General features: G+C 39.9%; 1 protein-coding gene across 1 annotated transcript in view; it reads right to left on the minus strand.

Annotated features, from left to right (window-relative positions):
• Positions 1–23917, minus strand: part of LOC115379852 (glypican-6-like) — an 86332-nt gene that overhangs the window by 36530 nt on the left and 25885 nt on the right. The window contains exons 3-4 of the mRNA XM_030080782.1: positions 13848–14239; positions 6935–7100 (exon numbers count right to left, since the gene is read on the minus strand). Coding sequence (XP_029936642.1) covers positions 6935–7100; positions 13848–14239 — 558 coding nt within the window. The remainder of the gene's footprint in view (positions 1–6934; positions 7101–13847; positions 14240–23917) is intronic.

The raw sequence follows: 23917 nt of genomic DNA on the forward strand, positions 1-23917 counted from the left end.
ATATAATTTGCAGACAATAATGGCCAGTCATATGAGGCATATAAGGGAATCTACATAATCAATTAATTCTTCTGTTCCCCCAGGTGTGGGAGTTGTAGTAGCGTAGTGGCTGCAGAGGTCCCAGCTCAACATGCCGACTTGTGGCTGCTTGCCTGGATCCTGCTGCTATAGCTCAGGCTCAGGCTTTCTAATGCCCAATCTGGGTCTGACTGCACAATCACAGGTATAATTAGATGCCTCATCACACTGCAAGGATGTTTTCCTTGTTTCCTCGTTTTCCCTGTCCCCCTTCTTTGGAGGTCATCTAATACCTCTCTGATGATGGATGAGCAAAGCATAGAGGCTCCTGTAGGAAAGACCAAATAATCAAAGAAATCAGACATGACAGTTTCAGATACAGCACACCTGATCTTACATGACGCCTGCTAGATAGTGATCATTTTAAAGTAGCAATGAAGTCAAAGCAGCTCGCTCCATGTCCGTTTCAAGCAAACGACTTTGACACAGATACATCAAGACAGGCTACAGTATATGTGTTCGTGCTGGAAAACAGTTGCACTGCATGTTAAATAAGATGCTGTCTAATTTAAAGCAATTGTCTCAAGGCCACATGGCTGAGCAACACTGGAGATCAATCTATTTTCATGAAAGACAAAGACAGAAATAACTTAGCAGAATATCTGGTGCATTTACAGCAGCGCCTCCTGGGTGATGCCATTAACTGGCTTTGTGTTGAAGTCCAAGAATGTAAGATTAATCATATCAATGTTTAAACAAATGTAAAAGCGCAAAATTAGCGAACAAGGTCGCCATCCACCCCCCTCGGTGTCCTTGGAGAGGAGAAAATATTTTGGTCCAGTTGTATGGTCTAATTTTCAGCCATGGGCAGTCCCCTCATGGTGTATTAACATGGTTTTTTTTTCAGGCCATATTTTATTCATGAGGAATTTTTTCACAAAGTACAGGATATGTTGCTGGCTTGAATTTTCATAAACTGTGAGGTTGTGGCTGGCTCCAGTTACCAAGTGAAACAAATCACCTAATTAAAAAGAAATGAGCAGATAGAATCGATGCAGATCACTTCCAATGTGGTGACACGTCTCTCCAGAGAGAACAATAACAGTCTGTGCAACAGCAACGCAACATGAAGGCAAATCAAACTGCACCGCAGTCAACCAGTTCGCTTTAGGATGACTATAAGCCAAAAAAACTAGTCTCACTGTGAACACCACAGTGGTACAAGAAGGAAAATAGATTCTCATCACCGGTGTCAACTGCCTGTCAACACAAAAAATGATAATGACATGTGGGGTGTAAACTACAGAGGACAATATTCATCACAACTGCATGTGACTGATGTTCAAACGACCTAAGTGGATGGAGACATCAATTCACAGAGACAGCCTGATAAATAACATCATCAAAAATGTTTAAAAACAGCCTATTTCAGAAGGTTCTTCAACAAAAAGAATGTTTTTCCAACCAGAATAGTTTTAAACACCTGAAAGACAAGTAAACATAGTTTAAGCAACCAGCTCCGCACATCCATCCAGTGATTTATGTAGAAGCCGTAAAGCGGATGAATCCCTGAGGGCTTGCTGTGTGGGGCCTGATTATGTTTGGTGTAGAGAGCTCAGGTGTGGGTGAGCAGACTGACAGCTGTTCATCAGGAGCGCAATGCTTCAGCTAATTCATCTAATTAAATCTAATCCATCTCTTAATCTCATCTATCTCCACCTAAAATCACGGAATGCCTTTTTTCCCTTACATGTTTAAATGATAAGCAGAGCATACAACGTGGCACCTAATGAAAATTAATTCCTGCACGCAGTTCAGATATCTGCCGTGAATTTATTTCAAAAATACTGCTTGAAAAAAAAAAAAAAAACTTGGCACTTGTTTACATCATCTATGCAGTGTATAATTCTTGTTTTCATGAGCAGACTAGGTCAACAAGGATTTCTCCTCCGGTGGGAGTAAAAGGATTAGAGACTGGCTACTCAGTGGAGCTCATTTAATCTATGATTTATACTATGTTTTATTCTATAGATACCAGTAAAACAAAACAAAACAAAATAAATAAATAAATTAATTAATTAATTAATTAAAGAATCAATGTACAATAAACAGATACACATTATAGGCATGTGTATTTTTATGTTTCTAAAAACAATAGGCATTTGTGAAATGATAAAAGCACAAAACACTCGCGAGTCCCCACTAATCAATCTGGCATCTCCTACTTTGGTGTTCTCATTATCGACTGTTTAGTAATTCTAGCTAAGGCAGAGCTTTCTATAGTGAATGCCTTTTTCCATGCTAACATTAATAATGAGATGGCCCCCTGAAACTGAAGCGTTATCGATTCCAGGAATAACACCTTGCCTTTTGAATCTGCAGGAACAATATGAGACACACTTATTTAAGTCAGACATTGGACCTTGAAGCACGGGATCGCAGGTGTGATCCCCGGCGCTTATGATCACCTTTTGTTATAAGTTAAATATTTCGGTCACATTTAATTTGCGTGGCCGATTTGTTTCTTGCCAAGGGCAAAGGAAAGCAATGACTCGCTGGCCCTCACATCTGACGCAGAAATAAACCAAATTTTGTTCTTGGATATAAATTACAGCGAGCGAGCATCTCAAGGACATTTAATTTGAGACTGCTGGTGGTGGGTGCTTAAAAGGTCTCTTCAGTAATAACACCGACATCATGCATGTATCACATGTGCAAAAGTGGAGGAATGAACCTAATTCAAGATGACACATTTTTTCACAACTTACTATACATCTGCCAAGCTTAATACCCATTTAAATATAGAACAATTAATTCATTTCAAAGATAGACCGGCGCACCGAGACAAAACCTTATATAATGTGAACCTTACACTGTTTCTCTTCTCGCATCTTTGAGTGTGCAGTAACAGAAGCAGATAATTGGCAAATAAATATTCTGAAATGATGCTGGGAAACATTTTGTATTTCTAAGGAGTGTGCCGGTGCAGCTGATGCACACATCTGTTTTAGCTCGCCTTTGGCAGTGCCACAACAATCCCTCCCTTGCTCACACTCACATCACGGATAAATGAAGGTCAGGCGTTGGTTAATGCGAGCTGGTGAGTTTTTTGTTCAAGTTCTGCCACAAGTTCGAATTCATTAAACCAGGCAGTGCTATTTCCTGTGAGTGGAGTGGTGCAGTGAGGAGGTGCTGAAGGAAAAATCGTTGCTATCAGGGGCACAGCCTCCAGCTGTAAAGGATTTCTCGCTCATTGGTTGAATTAGTTTTCACCTCCCCAATATCTTGTCTTCTCTGGTCAGTGGAGCAAGCATATGATGTTGGTCTGAATGGATGCCACAGGAATCAAGATGAATATCTTAGCTTAAAGTCTGTGCCGGCTCTGTGTCAGACTCCCAGGCATTTGAGTCCAATTTTTCCCTGAGCGCTAAAGCCACTCGCTTCTCAATCCTGGTCAAAGCAACTGATATATCTTTTTGGATTTTTGGGTGGCCACTAAAACACTAAATGTGAATACGGGAAAGTCTGAGTAAAAATCATTTACTGTTTTATGTGAGAGCTACAAATTCAAAGTATGCATCTTACCAGCATACTAATTCTATATGGCAGTAGACATTACACTAATCTGCTGAACGTAAAAAGGGTTTTACTGACAATTTAACAGCCGAGACCGAAGTCAATATCTTTTTGTGGTTAGATCTTGAGCTAATTGAAAATCTTTCATTCTATAATGAGCATGAAATGTCAGAGACCCAACAGACACAGAAATGGCATTTAATCTACACCAAGGAACAGCAATGCAATTGATGAGAATTTTGATGAAGACGGAGTTAAGAGTTGCCCTTGGATTAATGCCAGAAATGCAAAGTTGTCAAATTCAAGGATTTTACAATTAATGAATATCCCAAAAGCTACAGCAGACACTCTGTCGGAAAACTGATCATGTAGTGATGGAGGTGCAAGGACCATTTTTCAAGTTTTTCATCATGTCTGAGGTTTTTACACCGCAGAAGGCAATGCATTGTACAGGGTGGAAAACCATTTACAGGCATCATGTGGACCATATTTTGCTTCCCCTGACTTTGGTGCAGTGTGTAATACATGGCTGGTTCAATGAATAACTCAGTGTCCAGGTCACGAGTGAGCAAAGCAGCCACACACCAGCATCTTCATTCAACTATCGGACATGCTGACACATTGACATTCTGTATTGCTAATTGGCTGGGCTAAGCTTCCAAGTGAATTAAATTGGAAAATTAGTCTAGCACCTAAGTATTGTTGAATAATCCATTATGAATCAATCTGAAGGATGGTGAGTGTAGCGCAATGGTGACGGGATGGTACCAATAATGTGGTCAAACATCGTACAGGAATGAACTTTTTTGTGCACCAGGGAAACGGGGAGCCAATTCTCGACTAAACCAGGTTTTAATCATAAAGTTCCTGCCTGTTTAGAAAGGTCATGTGCTCTTGTCATAACACATCACAAGCCTGGGAGGGGCTCGCATTATGACGCGTCACTTAATTAAAACACAACGGGCCTGTATAAATGTTCACACAATGATTCTACACCAAAGCTGAAGTGGTTGAGAGATTGTGAGCACGGCAGCGATGGCAGCTCTTACCTTTGAGACATGACATTTCAGACATTTAGGCATTAAAATGCACGGGGCCAAATGCACAAATGCAAATCAAATAGAATCAAATGCAAGAAGCGAGGAAGGTATGCGCAAAGGTGGAAACATGAATGAACCCTCTTTCTCGGGGAAGGAAAAAAAAATCCCTAAAAACTTAAATGTCATCTCATCTATTTAGCTTACATGAGAGGCAGGATTTTGAAGGCAGTAGGCCAGGCATGTATTTAGCCACTCTCATATTCAGTTTTATCTCATACTGACTGATTTTTTTTGAATTTTAAACAGACATTAAACATTAAATGATGTAGGTCAACACACAGAACACATCACAACTGTCCAACATAGCCCTGGGCGCTGGGAAACATCAAATATGACAGAGTAAATTGAGAACTTGATGAATAAGAAAGATAGCCATTTTACAAACTTTAATGAAACATGTTACTGCGATGTCGTCAGCCTTAACTAAGAATTGCCCAAAAAAAAAAGTAATCCATGTGAACCTCATTTTAATTGGTCACGTTTTGTGCTCTGTGTCACTCTACATTGCTTTACTGTTGTAATCCCATCATTTCTATTCGTTGTGCCAAGGACTGAGAGAATACATTATTCTGACCGGCTGGAGGGTTTCCTTTTTTGTGATTAACACCTGCAGCAAACCTGGTGGATCACTGTCTCCAATTTATCTACATGCAAGGTTTGGGCATTTCATTTCACCACACACTGGCTTGCGCTGATTTAAATAAATGGGTTCACAGGATGCCTTGAAAATACCCAAGCAAATGATCAAGCCTGATAAATGCAGCAGTCCTTGAAAATAAGACCAACTTTTGTCTTCACGTTGACACTGAGAAAATCCTCGCACACACCAGCTGCTCTGGCACTGAGACGACATATCTGGCTTTGAAAACATATATGGGAAGCTCTCGACAGAAGTAGCCAAATCTAGATAGATCAGTGTACCTCTTTTGCAGCAAGATAGGGACAGCAAAACATAGACTATCTGCATTTGTGAGTGCGATATTTGTTCAAAATGTCCAATTTGGCTCACTTACATGACCTCATCTGCAGCTTAGCAGGGTAAATCAGCAGGACAGGAAGTTGTTATAGTAGCTGTGAAAGGATTAAATAACTAGAAAAAATATCCAAATAGCACAGCCAGTCTTCGCCATGTGGCTACGGTATAAGCAGAATAACAAACACTGATTTCAGCGGAGGGAAGCTCCTGCTTTTTGTGTCAACATTGTTCATCATGAGCATTTAACTGACACCTCACCATGCCTTATCCCTCGCAAATGAAAGGTTTAATTGCAAAATGACATATAAATGATGATAACCTCAAAGGCATTGAATTTTTTTTTTTTTCAGGAAAAGTCTTGAGATGACTCAGAGTTGGTAACCGCCTCTGCCTTTATGGATTTTCATGAGTGGGTGTCACATTTTTTCACACGTACATCTTTGTTTAAATTGAAAACCCCTCCCCCCTCCTCTGTGATCCCTTACACCGTGCACTTCCACTGCATGCTGTAAATTTTCCCTGCGTAAATACATCATAGTGTCATATTTATGTTTATAGCTCCCAAATTCTGAAAAAAAAAACAGATGCATCATATTTTCTTTATACAGGCACAAACATTACATGTGGTGTCCATGTTATACGCTATATACTGAAATAGGCCAGCCACCAAAAGAACCAGCCTATCTAAATGAAAGCAAGAATAATCTCTATTAGACATTCAACTAAATAATAAATTAATACATAAATGTTAGATTAATTTTTGTAATCTTTCTCTCTGAGCTGAACAAGCTCCCGTTGAACTGCTCCTCACAGAGCTTGACACTCCCCGCAGTGCATTACTGCCCTATTCCAAGTCCCCATTTAGCACAGCAGGAGTGCAGAATCCCATGAATAAAGCCTTTTCATCCAGGAAATTGTCGACAGAAGAATGACAAATAAAGCACCTTCTTATCTCGGGGCCCAAAGTGTGTCAATGAAAGTGATGCTGTCAGAATATGAGACCGACTACAACACCAACCAAGACATCACCCAGCTACGACTTTCTAAAAATAGCACAACAAACTCGACAGTGTAATGCACTCATTTGTGCATCATCGCAGACTTGAAGCGCGGGCTCCATTCATTTTTGACCTGCACCCTATTTCCCAAGCTTTTTCCATCATACCAATCTTAGTCTGAATCACTCGGTATTGTGGAAAATGATGGAAAAATAGAGTCCAGGTGGAAAATGGCAGGAGTTACGCTTTTAAAGTCCTGGTCTTACCAATATACTGGTTCCACTCTGGATCCAGGTCAGCTTGATTGGCCAGGCAGCCCTTCATGACATTCAGGCAGTAGTTCTTACAGGGTTTAACTGCTGGCATGCCCTGGCAGAAGGGGCAGTATAGCATCTTGGTCAGCGCTCGGATACACGCCGGAGTGCTGCTTACCTGCAGGGAGCACAGGATGACAGAGCAGTTACTAGCACCTGGATAATATCTCTCTAAATCAATAAGTCTGGCAATGACTTCTCTGACATCTTATATTCTCCAGTAACCACACATATCCACTATAATTTAACATCATGTAAAATTGAGAGAGGGCCACATTCCAGTGTTTTTGTCAAATTTTCATAATAAGCCTTAAGTTATCCAGTGGGATATTTGTGATGTAGAAAATTCTCAGTCAACAGGAATAACAGCTGTTTGAGAAGGCAAACACCGTATTCAAAAAGAGGGGACTAAAATTACTATACTATAGCACTGTCTTTCTTGAGCACTACAGAATTGTAGTGGGATTATGCTCAATTTCAGAGTGTTGAAAAAAAGTTGTCTGAGTGCAAAAAGGGTACTACTTAAAAAACGGTGAATATATACTGCTGGAGAAAGCAGACAAGCACAAACAAAATTGTCAACACAGTTCCAGTCCTCTAGTCAAACCTTTTCAGCTGGTGAATAATTTGGTAGTATCAACATTTGGGCACAAAGACTACTCTGAAATACATGTTGTCTGGTGAAATCAGTCCTAATGGGCCTTGAATGTGTCATTTTGCTTTATCAGCTAGATAGATACAGAGGTAATGAAGCAGGTGCTGTATTTTATCCTCTTTACACTTGATTTTGGTTTGCTATTAGTCACAGCAGAAGTAGCAGAATTGAAACTGTCTTAAATCAGTCAACTTGTACTTCCATTATGCACTTCTACTTCTGTCTGCCTTATGACAGATATGCTGGGCAAAATCTCAGTAGTGTGATTGATGGGGGAACAAGGTAGGCAGTAAGCAAACTGTAAATTTAATTGGCTGTTTTCAGAGCTGTAAAGTAACAAAGTAAAAATACTTTATTACTGTATTTTGTTGGTATTTCGTACTTTATTTGAGCATTTATATTCCTGACAGCTTTCACTTTTATATCACTACATTTTCACAGTAAGTCCTTTCACTCCGATACATTTTCCCTGAACATCTTCGTTACTCGCTACAAACTAAAATCTTGAAAATGAGAGACGCATTGATGCATTTGGCCAACAGGCAGCACAGTAACCAGGCAGTTGTTTTGGCGACTGAAGGGTCCTGCCAGCGTCTCCAATATTACACAACAGTGCTGCTAAGTAGCTGTCAATAGCGATTGATCCGGGGTAGCAAGATGGCGGCCTTCCAGCAGCGATGCCGCCTCAGTCCCACCTGCTACAGATGGCGAGGACGATGAGCACCTGTGGCCATATAAAAAAAACATGTCTGCTTTTGCTGGAGTTGAAGATTCATCGAACCACATGAAATGTCTCTTATGTGTGCCAAAACATAAAGAGAAACTGGCAATTAGAAACTGGCTGTCCAACCTGAAGAAAAACAGTGTATATGATATACTGTATTAAATAAATGGCTTTTGAAGCTGACATTTGTTTATTTGTTAAATGATGCACAAAATATAGTTTAGGAATTCAGAACATCCTTAAACATTTTATGAGATAACTTGAGAAGCATAATTACATATGTTTTTTCTTTTTTATTTTGAAAGTGCATCCTGGCTCACTTATGCTACAATTTCCTGTTTCAAAAAGGTCACACATACGCATTAAAGCACAGTCAAATGTTTCTGGTCAGAAATAATAACAAACTGGATCATGTAACTAAAATGTTACATGGTTGTCCATGTTTTGATTAATGTACAAGCCAAAAGTTGCAATACGTTTATCCAACAATAACGTAATAAATCATTTTACCCATCAGTTGTTGACACGGCTTCCGTGGTCTTTGCCCCCCAAAAATGATATCTCAGCAATTCAGTTATCCCAGGAAATTCACATTTTTGCAGCTCCATTTATTGCACATACTGTAGTAATTAATTTATTTGCAACAGCTCTTAAGTGCAGCATTAGTTTAAGGTCATGCTTCTCTATAAATCCAATATCACCACAGGCTGATTATGACACTTTTTAAATATTTTATTTTATTATTTTTCAAATTTAAGTTGTGATTGGGTTAGATTTAGTGAGATAGATGAGTGAAACAGATTCTCATGACCCTGTGACAGGCTATTTTTTGACCTACATATGTGTGTATAGTTTTCTTTGTCTTTCCTGTCAGGCCATACTTGTATACATTCACAGAGAAACACCTTTGATTCAGTGATTGTGTGCTTTTAGGATGTGTAGTGTAAAACAACAGGCAACAACAACAGCAATTTTAACTCTTCTTGACTCTTCTTAGCAAATAGAGGGTTGAGTGCATGGCCTGGCCAAGCTGCTTTCATCAAACAGTTTCCAAAGCACTTGATTACCCACCGACAGAGAGCAGCAGGTTATAAGTGAAGGCAGACAAACAGCGGCTCTGAACATGACTCTAACAGCTGATGTTATCAAATGGACTCGCCTTAATCAGAAATCACTGACACTGTCATTCCGTAGTGGCTTCAGAAAACAGAAAACATCGATTTATTATTGTTCTTATTGTTTATATTTGTATTTATATTTGTATTATTCTAATCATTTTTTGGTGTTTTTTGGGTCATGTTGCAGCAACCACAGAAAACCCTCAGTGGTAGTATCTCTAAACAAAAAGGCTCGCAGAACCTGCCCACGTTTGTTGTGCTCTGAAGCCCTGTCAAGATGTCTGAGGCCAGAGCTCTTGGGTAAAGCTAATGGTTTTTTCTGTTCTCCCAGCACCGACACAGGCAGATAGTCTCAGCTTTTTTTTTTTTTTTTGTTACCATCTCTCCAGATCCTGCAGAGAAGCCATTCCTATAACTTTCTTTGCTTATGTAAATATGTTCAAGTGCGTCAGACCATTCTCTTGATAAATTAAAGATGCAAAATTTTCAAACCAACTGAGCCAGGCAGAGAATGAGTTGAGTAGACATTTAAAAATCTCAGGAAAATAATGGCACCTCCATTACGGCAAAGTGAGCAAACATAGACTTTTCAGTGTTCCAGTGGACGCCTATGGGCTTGATCACACACTGATCAGTGAGTGTGTTTGTTGCTAGGCAACCACAGAATAAGGTGATAATGAGCTGTCAATCACACAGCAAGATGTGTATTTAGTGCTAGCTTGAGTGCAAATAACACCACTTGGCTAAGTTTTATAAATATTCCAAGCAATAAAAATTCACAATAAAATTTTTACAGAAATTTCAAGCGCGGCACTAATTTGCCTGCGGGTTTTCTGGTTTCTGTTGATACTGTGGCAACTCCAGTTAGTTAAGATATAAAGCTCCGGGTCATCCTCCACATTTAATGAATATAAGAATCACTGCACAAGTCTTTCTGTATTGATCAAATTGGACAGCAGAGAAAAAATGCCAGTGACATAGCATGCCTCTCAGCTGTAAAGGGAACTTTTTTTCAATTTGGGGCATTGAAGGAAAAACACAAAGCACCCAGAAACACAAAAGCAGCCAGCAAAAAGCTTTACCCACATTGAAACCAACAAGAAAACACCACTTTTTGCAGCTAAAATGCATCCTGTGTGACTGGGCTGTAAGGTTGTAGGACAGAAAGAAGTAGAACTAGAAAGTTCAATAACTGAAAAATTTTCTGGATAAATAATTAGCTTTTCAAAGTTGGAGGGAAGTCTCTTACTTCAACTATGTAAAAAAAATCTGTGTGATAATATACAGCTAGCCCACATTAATAGCTGCAGCGCCATAATTTCAATTAAATTCAAATTTTGTCATATTCAAAACTCATTATGATGACACAAAGTGCGCTGCTGTTTTCATGACTACTTGCAGTGAATATTCTGGGTACTGTACATGATTTTCCTAGCACTGAGAAGTTGCCCCACTGCTGTCCGTAAAACTTTTAGAATATCTCCTTAGATTTAGTCATCATTATCAGCTGCAAAATAAGAAAGCGTATCCCCACTGCGACTTGAGAACAAATAGAGTGTGTCTTGTTAGGTGAGCCTCAGAACCAGCTTGTGAACTTCTTGCAAAATTCAACTGAGACGGAGATGAAAGACAGATAGGGAAAGCAAGTTGTCATGTTCAAGCCTAAACTATGAAAAGTACCCAGAGACTGTATAAGTAAGGACAGACGGAAGCTTAAGCTCTGCTGGAAGTTTCTGTTCTGAGTGGTTTCTGACTGTGTTAATGCTTGATGTGCCTGGACCCCCTGCCTCTTTCTCAGCCCACCAGTAAGTATCGTCAAGAGAGGAGAGGAGCCATCATCTACCCCCACTGAGACAGGTTACAAGATAGGATCAAATAGATCTCCCTCGACAAACAGACAATCCCTCCACATCAACTTGCAGACCACTGGCTTGACTTGTCATATGACTTGATACTGATTATTTATAAAATGCCACTGCCAACATCAATCAGGCCTGACAAAAGTGCGGGGCGGCATTACAGAATGGACAGGAATCTATTTGCAATACATTTTATATGGCATGGGGAGAAAAGCAATCAAAAAGGCCACAATTTATTTTCTGTGAAGTCATGGTCAAGAGAGAAATAATCTCTTATCTGAAATGACATGTCACATTTTTAAAAAATTCCGTCATTATCAAATGTACTTAGCTCCACTTTGGTCTTAAATGTCACTTAATAATTCATTTTTCTCTGTGCTCTGATTAAGGTTTATGGCAACTCTGTATGAATGCAGAATAGTGCCTCCACCTTTCTTCACACAGCCTGAGCTATGAATATACAATGGGTTTCAAAATAAGAACAGATGAAACCAATAGCACTTTACTACCCCAACTAATACCATCAGTGTCATTTCATGTGGCACACTGCATTCATTTTCTTGTATAAAAATAAAAATGGCAGCGTGTTTCATTCTACAGCAGAGACTGACTAGAGAAGATACCGACAATACAGAATATCAGTAAGGCTCTATGTTAATTTGTAATCAGCTAATTGGAAACATGTTATAGCCGTGCACATTTTAGTGCAATATCATATTAACTGCTTCATTTTCCAAGTCTCAGGTGGCATTCCCTAATGCAGTCCTTCCTTGATGAGCACTACTTCAATGGAAACAGAGCACTACCTTGGTGGAGCATCTGCAGCTGTGTTCCTGTCGAATACATTGCTGTCTTACTGCATTTAAACATTAACATTTTTCTTACAGAATGAGAACTCAGACAGGGTCCGAAGATAATCGGATAAACCTTTGTGAGCCTTCCATCACTTCAGCCAAAGGGAAGCAGAATCAGTGTTCGCTTAATGGTCTGGAATAAGCGCAGGCTTTGTTTGTGAGGAGATGGAGGCTCCAAACATGTGTCCGTGCTTCCTCAGAGCTCCTGGTGTTGTGTTGTGTCTCCTAAGCTGTGAAAAGACATGATGTACTACAGCGAGACTACTGTAATTCAATAAACACCCTGGCAGCAATAAGCATGGATGTCACATCTCACAGGGGCTCTGCCATAGACACCTCTCACCGGGTGTCTTATTCCATTATGCTTATACCCAATCCCCGATGATGAGTTTAAACCCTGGGGATCAAAGGGCTGCAGCCCCAGACACATGACCTGTGTCTCGGGTCCCTCTGAAATGTCAGAGGTGAGTCTAGGACATGCAGGATAACGTGGAGCCGAGAGTGTGACTTACTTAACGCGTACTAACAACACATCCTGGGCGGCTGCTCATAAACTAACCTCACCACCGCTACTGGAAATGGGGCACCTGATACACACAGAGAGTGCAGGGAACATGCTTAAAAAAGTTCAAAGAGTTCACAGTGGTAGGAAACCAGAGCTGGATGACCAGGAAATGGAGATGGCACTTATTATAGAGAATAACACTTCACAGTCATTTGGAGACTATTTTATTTTTTGATTATTGAGGATCCACTCTCTCTTTATAAGCTTCAGTTTATACACAATATAGCAGATCTATTTATAATAGTGATGATAGTCCCGTTTAACAGATATCTATACAGCGGGGAAGGGAAACCAGGGAGGCTAGGGAATTGCTGTTAAGGGTTTATCTAGATTCCTCGCAACCTTAGAAGAAGACATCGAGAAACAGCCCTGCTGTTGTTGAGTGTGACTAACTCCAAGCCTTAGACTGGTGCTTTTCCTTTAATCTTACTTTGTACATGATCAAAACTACACACACTCCCAGGGCACTATGATATAGTGCAGAAGCTGCATTAAGATTACATCACATCAAACAGAATACTAAGGCCACAGCATGATTATAAGGCCACAGCATGATTAATGGCTTCTGTATACTGGGTTAACAAATATTACGTGATAGAGATACAAACACTGATGGCAGATTTTTCTTTTTTTTTTCTATGTTTGTGTTTCCCCTTTCATTGTCTGGGTATTCCTCCTGGGCCATCCACATATCCGTCACGATTGTTTACTAGACAGCACCTACAGCATAAGACCAACCTCGAGCCCGATTGCCTGCAGACATGCACCAGGAGAAGAGAGAATATCAGGCAGGAACTTGTTTATGGTGAACAAGAATGTAAACCTACAGCAGAAAGACTAATCGAGATCCTGGGTTTGTTGAAAATAATTTTGGATATTATTTAGTTTCTCATCTGACTCGTGTGCTGAATATTTTCCAACAGTAGCTGCAAGTAAAATGACAGGGGTTTGTTTTGGGGTCTGTAATATTGGACAGAAACAAGGAACTAATATGTGGTGCCTCCTCAGTTCAGAATTTAATAATATTTGGTCCAATTAGACTCTATTAGCTGGTCAATTTGATTTTTAATGAACAGAAGAGCAATTTTACCTTAGACACTCTGTGAGCCACCTCCCGGCCAACAGAAAGCCCTTGGACAAACGTGCGTGCAGCGATGAATGCCCGGGTAACCTGAGCCTTGAGCTTCCTGGGCACATCTCCAAAAGGCTTGAGCTGGTCGGTGTACTTACTGATACACTCCAGATAGTCCTCAGTGATGATGTACTGGGAGTTGAGCAGCGTGAACATACGCTCCAGCAGCCGCGACCAAAAGTCATTGAGCATTTCCTCCAGGTTAACATTCCCTCCTGTGTAATAGCGCTTCAGCTCGGCAAAGAGGTTCTGAAAGACTTCCGAGTTCTGCATGTAAGGCTTGCCGTAAGTCCTGACAAACATCTCATTCAGGGACCTCTCCGTGTTCTCCAGCAACTCCAGGAAGAATTCTGCGTTATGGAAAGAAAAAAAATGAAACTTATTTTGTGTTTACTTGTTTTGTGCCTGTGTTAGTACAATATGAGCACTGTATCTGCAACTATGTCATGATAATCAGATAAAGTGGGAGCCTTATTAATGCCAACCTCAGCTTTCTGAACCAGGTGGTCTGCTAAATAGTTGTGATCAAACTAAGAATGTGGCGAGATTGCGTGAGCCTGATTGCTAAATGGAGCTATGTTTAAAAAGGAAGGCTCCTTGATTGCAGCACTAAAAGCAAATATGCTCACAAACAAAAAATACCAAAATAGCAGAACAATTAGAGCTGTGATGTTGATTTCATTTTGAAGAGACTTCTTGGCTTTGTTTGTTTTAGCTCCAGTAAACTACTTTTGAAATTGCAATGGGAACCCTCCTTATATATTCCTGGAAAGCAATAAGGCCTGTATTTGCCGTGCAGCAGTGTCTGTATTTGTCCAAACTTCACCTGCAAACTCAAAACACATTCATGTACTTTGATAGAAAAGACCGATATAGCACAAGTACTTCCTATATACAGATTCTGTGGAGTATTGCTCCATATGTAGGAAGCGTAAGGCTGTCAGTTAGAAAGCAATAAATTATTTTTACCATATATATCATACTATAATATATTATGTCTATGGGCTTTCATTCTGTCCGCCTGCTTTCTCCGTACTAGGCAGCACTTATTGTTTACTGCATAACCTCTATGGCTCACCAGAAATTGGTATGAGGTGATAATATTTTTCACCATCTGCTATCCAAGATGACAGTCTTGGCTTTCAAGGATTCAGAATGAATTTAAATAGGCCTCAAAACTCTGCACCATTAGCAGTACAGAGTGCAATAGTTCAAGACTAATCAGTGGAGACTTTCATGGATTCTGTGCTAAAAAATATGCTGGAGATGCATTAAGTCTATTTCTATACCTCAGTTTCTATCCTGCTTTTACTGAGCACCATGCGCAGTCCAAAAGATTGAGAGCATTTCCTGTGCTATTGACAGTAACTGTCGTGCTAGCCCACACACCCTGCTTTTATTGAATTAGCATCTCTGCAGTGGTTCATGGCAGGTGACATCACACACTCAGACCGCAGCAGCACAGCCACTACGAGACCCCTCCTGCTTCCGAGAGCTTTGCACATTTCAGTCACTCATCAGAGAGACCTTGATAAAACTGTAATGGATTTGAAGTGGTCATTAGAGCTCAGCAATGCAGGTGAAATTACAAATTGCACCATGCAAAAGAAAAAAAGGGTCTCTGCACAATGCCCTGCCAAATGATATCTGAACAGCTGTATCAAGGTCTGTGCTCACTACATTCCAACAGGACATTAATATGAATAATACGCCTAATCTGCAGTGTAGCACAAAACAGGAGATACTATTTAATATGCAATGACTTTACAATACATATAAAAACAAAGATACTATTTGTAATGACAGCGATTGAGGTTCCTCTATCATTTCTAACCACCATCAATTATCCTTCATCCAGCAGCATCTTGCTTGCCATTCATTAACATGCCTTCACAAATTCCATGATCGTGTTGATTATAAAGCTTATTCCTCTGGGTATCTTTGTAAATTAGCTTTGCATCCACAGTATACCTTGTTCACAGCTGACTTATGAGCGACATGACAGATGCAGCTAAAGCTACGGAGAAAGGATCACTGCTGATCAACATCATGCACACATTTGAGAACACCATCTGCAAATTAAAATTTAACGATTAGTACTAATTAATTTAATGTTAACCACACTGAATAACCTCAAAATCTCTCTCCCCTCCCCTCCTCCCCCCTCATCCACCCGCCCACGTACACAAGTTGGGATACAACTGGATATCTGTTTAAATCCCAGCTTCATTTAGTTATCTAGCTTTATTTTTGCTTTTCATAATGATGGTGCTGTTGTTGGATGCAACTGCCATGTTTGCCTCTTTGGGATATAAATGGAGTTAATTATCATGCCTTTTAATCCATCACCAATGGGATACTTTGAGAAATATTAATGGGAACGTGTATGCCTTTTTTTTCCCCCCATTTAGTACATTTGCAGTTCCATACCAAACAACTCTCAAGTTGGCAAAAGTATGGGTATTCTTCAGTACTCTGGAGACTATTCAAAGTAAATGTAAGACTACAGTGAGCAGTAATTTAATTATGCAAAGTTTCAAGCATGACTTGTCCTTCAACAACTTTACTTCATTAATGAACACAGTCTGTGGTGCCGAGTGATATGTGCACTGATTAATGACAGCTTTGAATTTAATTTCATTAAGAATGTGCATTTAAGGGAAAAAAAAAATCTCTGCACACAGTCAAGTCCTTTACCCTTTGTTTTCACTGGGATATTAATTGAACATAATCAACATAATTAAGGCAAAATTTACTGTTAATGCGGTCAGAATTCTTGATATAATTCTGAGCTCTGTTTCAGGGTGATTACGATGAATAATTAACACGCATTATGGATGACATCATTGTAATTCGGTGAATAAAACATTTAGTTAAAAAAAGACAACTTAATATAATTAGTGAAAATCCCTGAGTGGGATCATATTTTACAATGGCGTATTAGGGGGAAATGTCAGAAACTGCAAATTATTAGGAAAGCTCACATAAATCCTTGAACCATCTTAGTAATTAAGAGGTCTGTCCAAATGAATAGCTGCAAGAGCTGCAAACAGAGGATAATGATCCTGAAATGTTGGACAGGGGTGATTCTAATACTCCTAACTTGCAGAGAGTTCATTACATTTCACTGATAAAGCTCACTACGGCTCCCATTTCTCAGTGTGTGTACAGAGCTGAGCAGGGCTAAACGGAGCCATTCTGTCTTTGATAAAGGAAAAGCCTCTGCTTCTGGGAAGCACAGCTGCTTGCGCTCACAGAAACCTTCTGATGGTTGCTCTCCTAGATGTCAGACATGTCAGCTGTGTCTGTACTTCAGCAATCTTGAAACGGAGCAGTCGTATTTTAAAACTTTTTAGGCTGTGATGACAATAAACTAACAACAACAACAACAACAAAAAAAACTTTCTGCTTTTATTTACAAGCAAACCACAGGTTTTGGAGATAATAGAGGTGATGGAGTCAACTTGATTTGGCCCTCAGCACATAACCGACAGAGATAGCTGTGGATGGGATGACATCCACTGTGTGCCTTTATTAAAGGACCACAGTGGGAAGTGGCCTGCAGACAGTAGTTAATTACGCAAAGTCCCCTGAACTGTGACCAGGCGTGGCATACACTCTATATGGGTTCTGTAAAACGGTCCAACGTCCCAGTAATTGGAAGGAATACAGACTATGGTAAACATCAACATGACAGATGTTTAAAGGATATGACCAGCAAAACATTTTGCTCTGGTTTCAAGGGATGCTTCAAAGTGTCAGCTCCAATGATACAGACAATCCTGCAGCAAATCGCAATGTTACCGGGGACAGAAATTAAAAATAGAGCAAAGCCTCATTCATAGTAATGTGCAAGATAACAATTAAAATATTTAGGCCACATAAATCATGTAATATGCAGTGAAAATAGCGACACACTGACCTTTATGGGCCTCATTTATAACCCCTAAACAATGCAAACAATGCAGCAACCTCAATATTGCTCTAACACGGTTAACATTTGGCACTACGTCTGGAATAATGTTTGGGAATGGCAACAGTTTCCAAACAGCTCACTTTGAGTGCTTTTTTTTTTTTTTGTTATCTGGGGCACATACCACTGAAAAGGTATCACACGTGTCAAAAAGAAATGTGATATTTTGACCAATCGGTGTGAAATTTTCAAGGCATCATTTTCATGTGCACTCCAGGCAGAACGTTTATGGTCAAATTCAATGCCAGAAGCTTTCCCTAATAATTTGTAAAATCTTCCTTCATGCAACACAGAAAACCTATCTCCAAACTATCAGTAAAGTTACCTTGGGCAAACAGCAGAAATGACATGGTGTGTTGGCCCTCATGCAGGAGAGTAAACAGCCTGTTATCTCCAACACAGGCACTCAGGGCCTTCTCCTACAGGACTACAGCCAATCAGAGGGGAGGCCATCTCTCACCCCGTTTATTGGAACTGCATGATATAAGCCACACGGCTTGATGTCTATGCCTCCTCCTCCATCTTTCATGCTTCTGCATGAAACCAGCACTTTCCCTGCCAGTCGGAGAGTTTCCAATTCCACATGTCAATCATAAGGTAGGTCATTGATTGGTTTGACAGGGAGTGCCTGTCTGGAGAGGACTGTTCTGAGTGCTGTGCTACTGTAGACGACATGACAGACTGACCTTTTATTTCTTCACTGCCTTGTGATAATTCCTCTGGGTTGGCAATTGTGAGTCACACACTGGCAGTTAAAAGCAGAGGCAAAAGACGTCAATCAGCTGCTAAAATGAGGGAAGGCAAGTGACTCAGTTTCTTCATACCTAGAAAATTACCGTATCTAACTAACTATAATGAGGAAAACGAACAGTGTAATAGTGAGCTGGCTTATTAATTCATGAGGAGTGGGATGCAAAATACTGTCTTCTCACATACAAATAAAATATCCAGAAGGTATTAAAAAAAACATTAAAATCTCATCCCTGACTATCATACTGGAAATTATAAGTTTCTAAATAAAACAAATCAAAAGTGATTATGATATCGACAGTAACTTGTGGAAGTTACCCTGAGTGTATTTATTTATTTATTCATTGTGTGATGTGTGGTATCTGAGACAGTGCTATTTACAGCCAGCCTTGGGACGTTTTGGCTTGTTGGTGGTCCTGTGGTGAGCCGATCAGTTTAATTTTGTAGATACCGAATACAAATATAAAAATACATCACTCCCCAAATGTTCATTAAGTGTGGCCCTGCAGTGTCTGAGACAGAGTGTGAAACTTAGGGCTGGCTATGGCAATGTGGTGGGCAAATCAGTTTAATATTCAAAATGCCAGACTTCAGTGTCAAAATTCATCATTTCCCCAGGCTTCATCTACAACAAGCCAGCAGAGGCTCAGAAATCACACGGTGCAGACGGTCAAATCAGTCAAATCAACTATGTGATCACTGATCAAATGCCTTGTTGCTGTTACTAAGCTGGAGTATATGTACAGTTTATGTATATTTTGCATGAAAGTGTTTTATATGTGATGTGCTTTTTTGGTAAAGTTTGTTAATTGTTGTTTTCAGATATAAATGATCTACTTAGCTAACTTTGGCTCGACTACTGTGTTGTGCATAGTGCCTGCCAAATAAACCAATGAACTACACTAAACTAAACTAATGGACAGAGCCCAGTCCAAATTCACTTCCCTGATCTTGGGCATGGGGGACAAAAATACAAGATTTTAGACGGGTACATTAATATTACTGCATCCCTACCTGAATCTCACACACGCTGCCAGTCCTCATCTGGACTATCTCACAGTTTATCTGGCGAAAGGTTTTGCTGATCAAGCATGCCCTTTTCAGCGCCTCCCTACTTCACATTCATGTAGTCACACACATTCACACCTGGTAGCAAGCCAGCACAATGGCCATCTACTGTCGGCAGCTCCACTGGGGTAATTTGGGGTTAAAAGCCTTGCTCAAGGGCACCTTGACTGTGGTTGTTGAAACACGGCGAGACTGCTACTCATTCATTTCTTTTATGTAGATATTCCAAGCTGGTCTCAGGATACAAACTATCAACTGTCCCATCACAAACATGTTTCTGAAGCTGTTTTCAAAATGAAATGAATTTGATTTTTTTTCTTTCTTTCTTTTTTTTTTTTTTTTTTTGCATTTTAGATCAAGTTCCAAATCCTTTTCTTAACAGATTACTTGGGGACTTTTTCCACCAGAAATAGGCATGTGAGAGAGAATCACGAAGTCCATGTAAGATCAATTGTGGGAGGTGGACTACATTAATATTCTGTTTGGCTCCACAGCCCCGTGGTGTTGGTGGTCAGTGGAGGGGCCGACAATTGATTAGTAATTAAGACCCCTGACTTAAGTCTTTAATGAGGTAGGTAGGAGAGAATTCTCTGTGCCAGCTATTTGTCTTATTTCTTCGTGTAGAGATATCGCTTCCTGGGGATTTGGGATATGTGCTAGTGCAAAAACACTGGGAATATATCCTCTATGTATGCATAAATTAGCAAAGAGAAGAAAATTATAATAAATTGCAGCAAAGGTGGTTGCATTATCAGCATTGATTGTTCCGATGATGTTCTCTCTCTCTCTCTCTCTCTCACTCTCTCTCTCTCTCTCTCGCTCTCTCCCTCTCTCTCTCTCTCTCTCTCTCTCACTCTCTCTCTCTCTCTCTCTCTTAGCTTGGTGCAGCTGCTTGACTGTAGAGTCATGGGTTGTTGCGGGATATTTCTGTATTTCTGCTTGGATGGTGTTGGCATAGTGGAGCCTGTGCCCTCTCATTGTGACACATAGGCTGTGGTGTCAGGTATGCGTGGGCTGGCCTGTTACTGTCAGCTACAGTAAAGCTCATAGCAAACTCCGCATAAAGAGAAGAAAATACACAAACACTGACTCTGTGTGGGTGGGACTCTTATAACCAGGTGCTAAATACATGGTAAAGAACATCTAAATGAATTAATGTCATGGAAAATTGTTTTGATATTTAGCCATGTTTTCCGGGGTCAGTATACAGGCCAACATAATTACCTTATCGATGTATGTTCAACACCAGAAAATACTGCTTGTTTTAAGTTCACCTTAAACGATCATACCACACAATTTCCCCATATTTTGTTATGCAACTAAACATTTTGCATCATACTGAAGATACTCAAGTACTGAAGATGTATGACAGGGAATCAAAATTATTATTTTTGGTTGAAACACCTTATACTGTTCTGCCTCAGTGGCTAATAGGGATGGACAAGAATCTAATTTTCTAAGAGTTCAGCTTTAGATAATTCATCTTCTCAATCTGGGTTGAATCACACTTTAACCCCACACTAATATACTAATATATAACAACTTGCATAGCGGATGGAAACACACCAAAAGAATAGACAATAACAGTGAATGACAGAAATAATATAAAACCATGCTTAAACTTAATGACACAAAGACCACACGATAAATAACAAAAATACAAACTGGGTTCAGTAAATGTCTGTTGTCCAAAAGCATGCTGGGAAACTCCACTGACTGGAGTTCACTTAGAATTGGTCGCAGAAAGAGAGAAGGCCCCGACATTCTTTCACACCTAGATTTCTTTTCATAAGCAGAATGCATAGCAATTAGAGTGGGTCTCCTAAACCTATATAGTTTTAATAAAACTGAGTTAAGTCATTTAATATTTCTTTGTGGTTAAAAATCAAACGATTAAAACTACACCCATTTTTTTCCCCAAATCTGAATCAGTTTGCCCCCAATACAAATACAAATAGTGGTGCCTCTGCACATCCCTAGCAGCTATCAAAGTCATCATCATTCTTAAACCATTGAATTAATAATTTGCTGCTTATATTCATGTCCAAGTCAAGTCATCAAAACACAACATAGTGCTGCTGCTTGTAGGAGAACTAATGTAAAGGACTTTATCACCATGATGGAATACTGGTGTGAAGAAAGTTTGAAATCTCTGAAAGCTCATTTTTTATATCAAAGTGGAATGAATGGAAACCGATGGCAGGATAAAAGGTAAGAAAAATGACATCGAAGTTCTGAAATACAGCTGTTTGCTTTGGGAAATGATTGGCAGGAGCATGAAGTTTATATATTTTGTAGATATTGTGCTAAAAATGCAAAATTGCTGGTATGGTCCTTTAAATAAAATACATAGAGTTGTTGCATAGAGAAATGCTGAATAAATTATGGTCGAAACAATTTCTGCACAGGCTTTTCTTCTAATACCTGCTGGCAAATCTGCTGCTGTAAACTCATAACATTCTGATTGAATTTTGCATTAATTCAATTAAGATAAAGGTGAAATCCAAAACGAGCAAACAAGATCTCATATTTCCTGTGCTGGTGGTCAGTAGAGACCCTCTGCAGACACAAAGTCTCCTGACAGCACAAGGCTACCGAGCTGAAACCTGCATATGGCATCTGTTTTGACGCTGATGAAATTATGGAGAGTGGCAGCAAACCCCAGGAGGAAGAGGGGTGCCTAGAGTCATGCATCTAAGTGCTGCTGGTCAAACCCCATTTCCTCCCTCGCTGGAGTCCTCCTCATGACATTCACTGGCCTGACAGCAGCTGATCAAAATAACACTTATTTATTTATGCATGCTTCCAGGAATCACATGTGTGCTGAAGAAGAGTATATTCCTGGAAAAAAAGACAGACATCTCCCAGGCATCGTGACATTGAGTTTCTGGGCAATGTGCAATCGTTTGAGAGTTGCACGCTGTAACTCAATAGCATTTGTTTCATATAATATGTTGAACAGTTTGAAAAGAGAGGCCGTAGAAAGACATCGCATTGACTACTGAGCTTTAAATTACACCATTAATCACTCAAACATTATTTAGCTGTTACCATGTGATATGAAGAAAAGAGCCCACTGTGAAAATTGAAACGTCTGTCTCCTGCATTTGGATGAACAACCTCAAATTATTTTCCACACAGGATGCTCTGAAGTGAAGGCTCTCTATGCTGAGATCTAAGAAAAGGTGATATTTAGGAAGACACTGAAGATAAGCCGTAAAATAGTTTCTGTTATTGAAGTGTGCTTATGTTAACAGACCACAAAACAAGCTCTGCATTCTCAAAAGGGGAAAAGACTTCTGAAATAAAATACACACAGTGGGGACCAAAAATCCACTACCAAGAACTCTTCTGTTTCATCTTTTGCCACAAACTAATACACATTTTTGTCAAACGATATTTCTCAAGCAAGAACAAAAAAGTTTCTTAGTATTTACTGAAAGTCAGAATGTCTCATTATTTGGTAAGTCTACACTATTGCCTTAATCACAGCTTGCATCATATCTAGTGTCATTTCTTCTAGCTTTTGCATAACTTGAAAACCCGCATTATTCCAGCTCTCTTCAGGAGACCCCCATAGAGTGCTTCTTTTTTGCATTTTCCCTTTTCAAATCTTTCCAAAGATGCAGGAAAAGCCATGCAAGTCAGCACTCCTTGCGCTCCCTTGGACTGGTATAGCTGTGATGCATGATCAGGGTCACTGACCTGCTGGAAAATGAATCCTCTTCCACATAACCATAAGCCAGAGGGAATGACATGCCTTTGCTGAATAGACTGGCACTTCTCTTTGGTGAATCTGCAGTTGATGCTATGCAAGTCAACAACTCCGGAACAGGCGAAATATCCCCACATCTGAATATTTCTGCCGTGGTGTTTTATTGTAGGTTTTATGCGCTGCTGCATTAACGTCTCATAAGGCTGTCTCTTCACATGAGCTGTCCCATCCCAACTTTAAAATCCAAACTTTGATTCATCTGTAAACAAGACTTTCTTCCAGTCTCCAGCAGAGAAAATTTGGCATTGATTGGCCAACGCTAAACATTTAGACTTGTTATGTTGTCAAAGAAGTGGTTTGGAAACTGCAGCTCTCTCAATAAGGCCACAGCTTGCCCATCGCCATTTGTCTGTACTTGTAATAGCTGGAGAGGGGCACTCTTAGTTCACTTGCCTTTGTATCTTGGATGCACTGTTCTATCTTGTAAAGTCTTCAGATGGTTTGGTCACTTTTGAAGGTCTG

This window comes from Myripristis murdjan, chromosome 21, assembly GCF_902150065.1.
Source record: "Myripristis murdjan chromosome 21, fMyrMur1.1, whole genome shotgun sequence".
Taxonomy (NCBI): domain Eukaryota; kingdom Metazoa; phylum Chordata; class Actinopteri; order Holocentriformes; family Holocentridae; genus Myripristis; species Myripristis murdjan.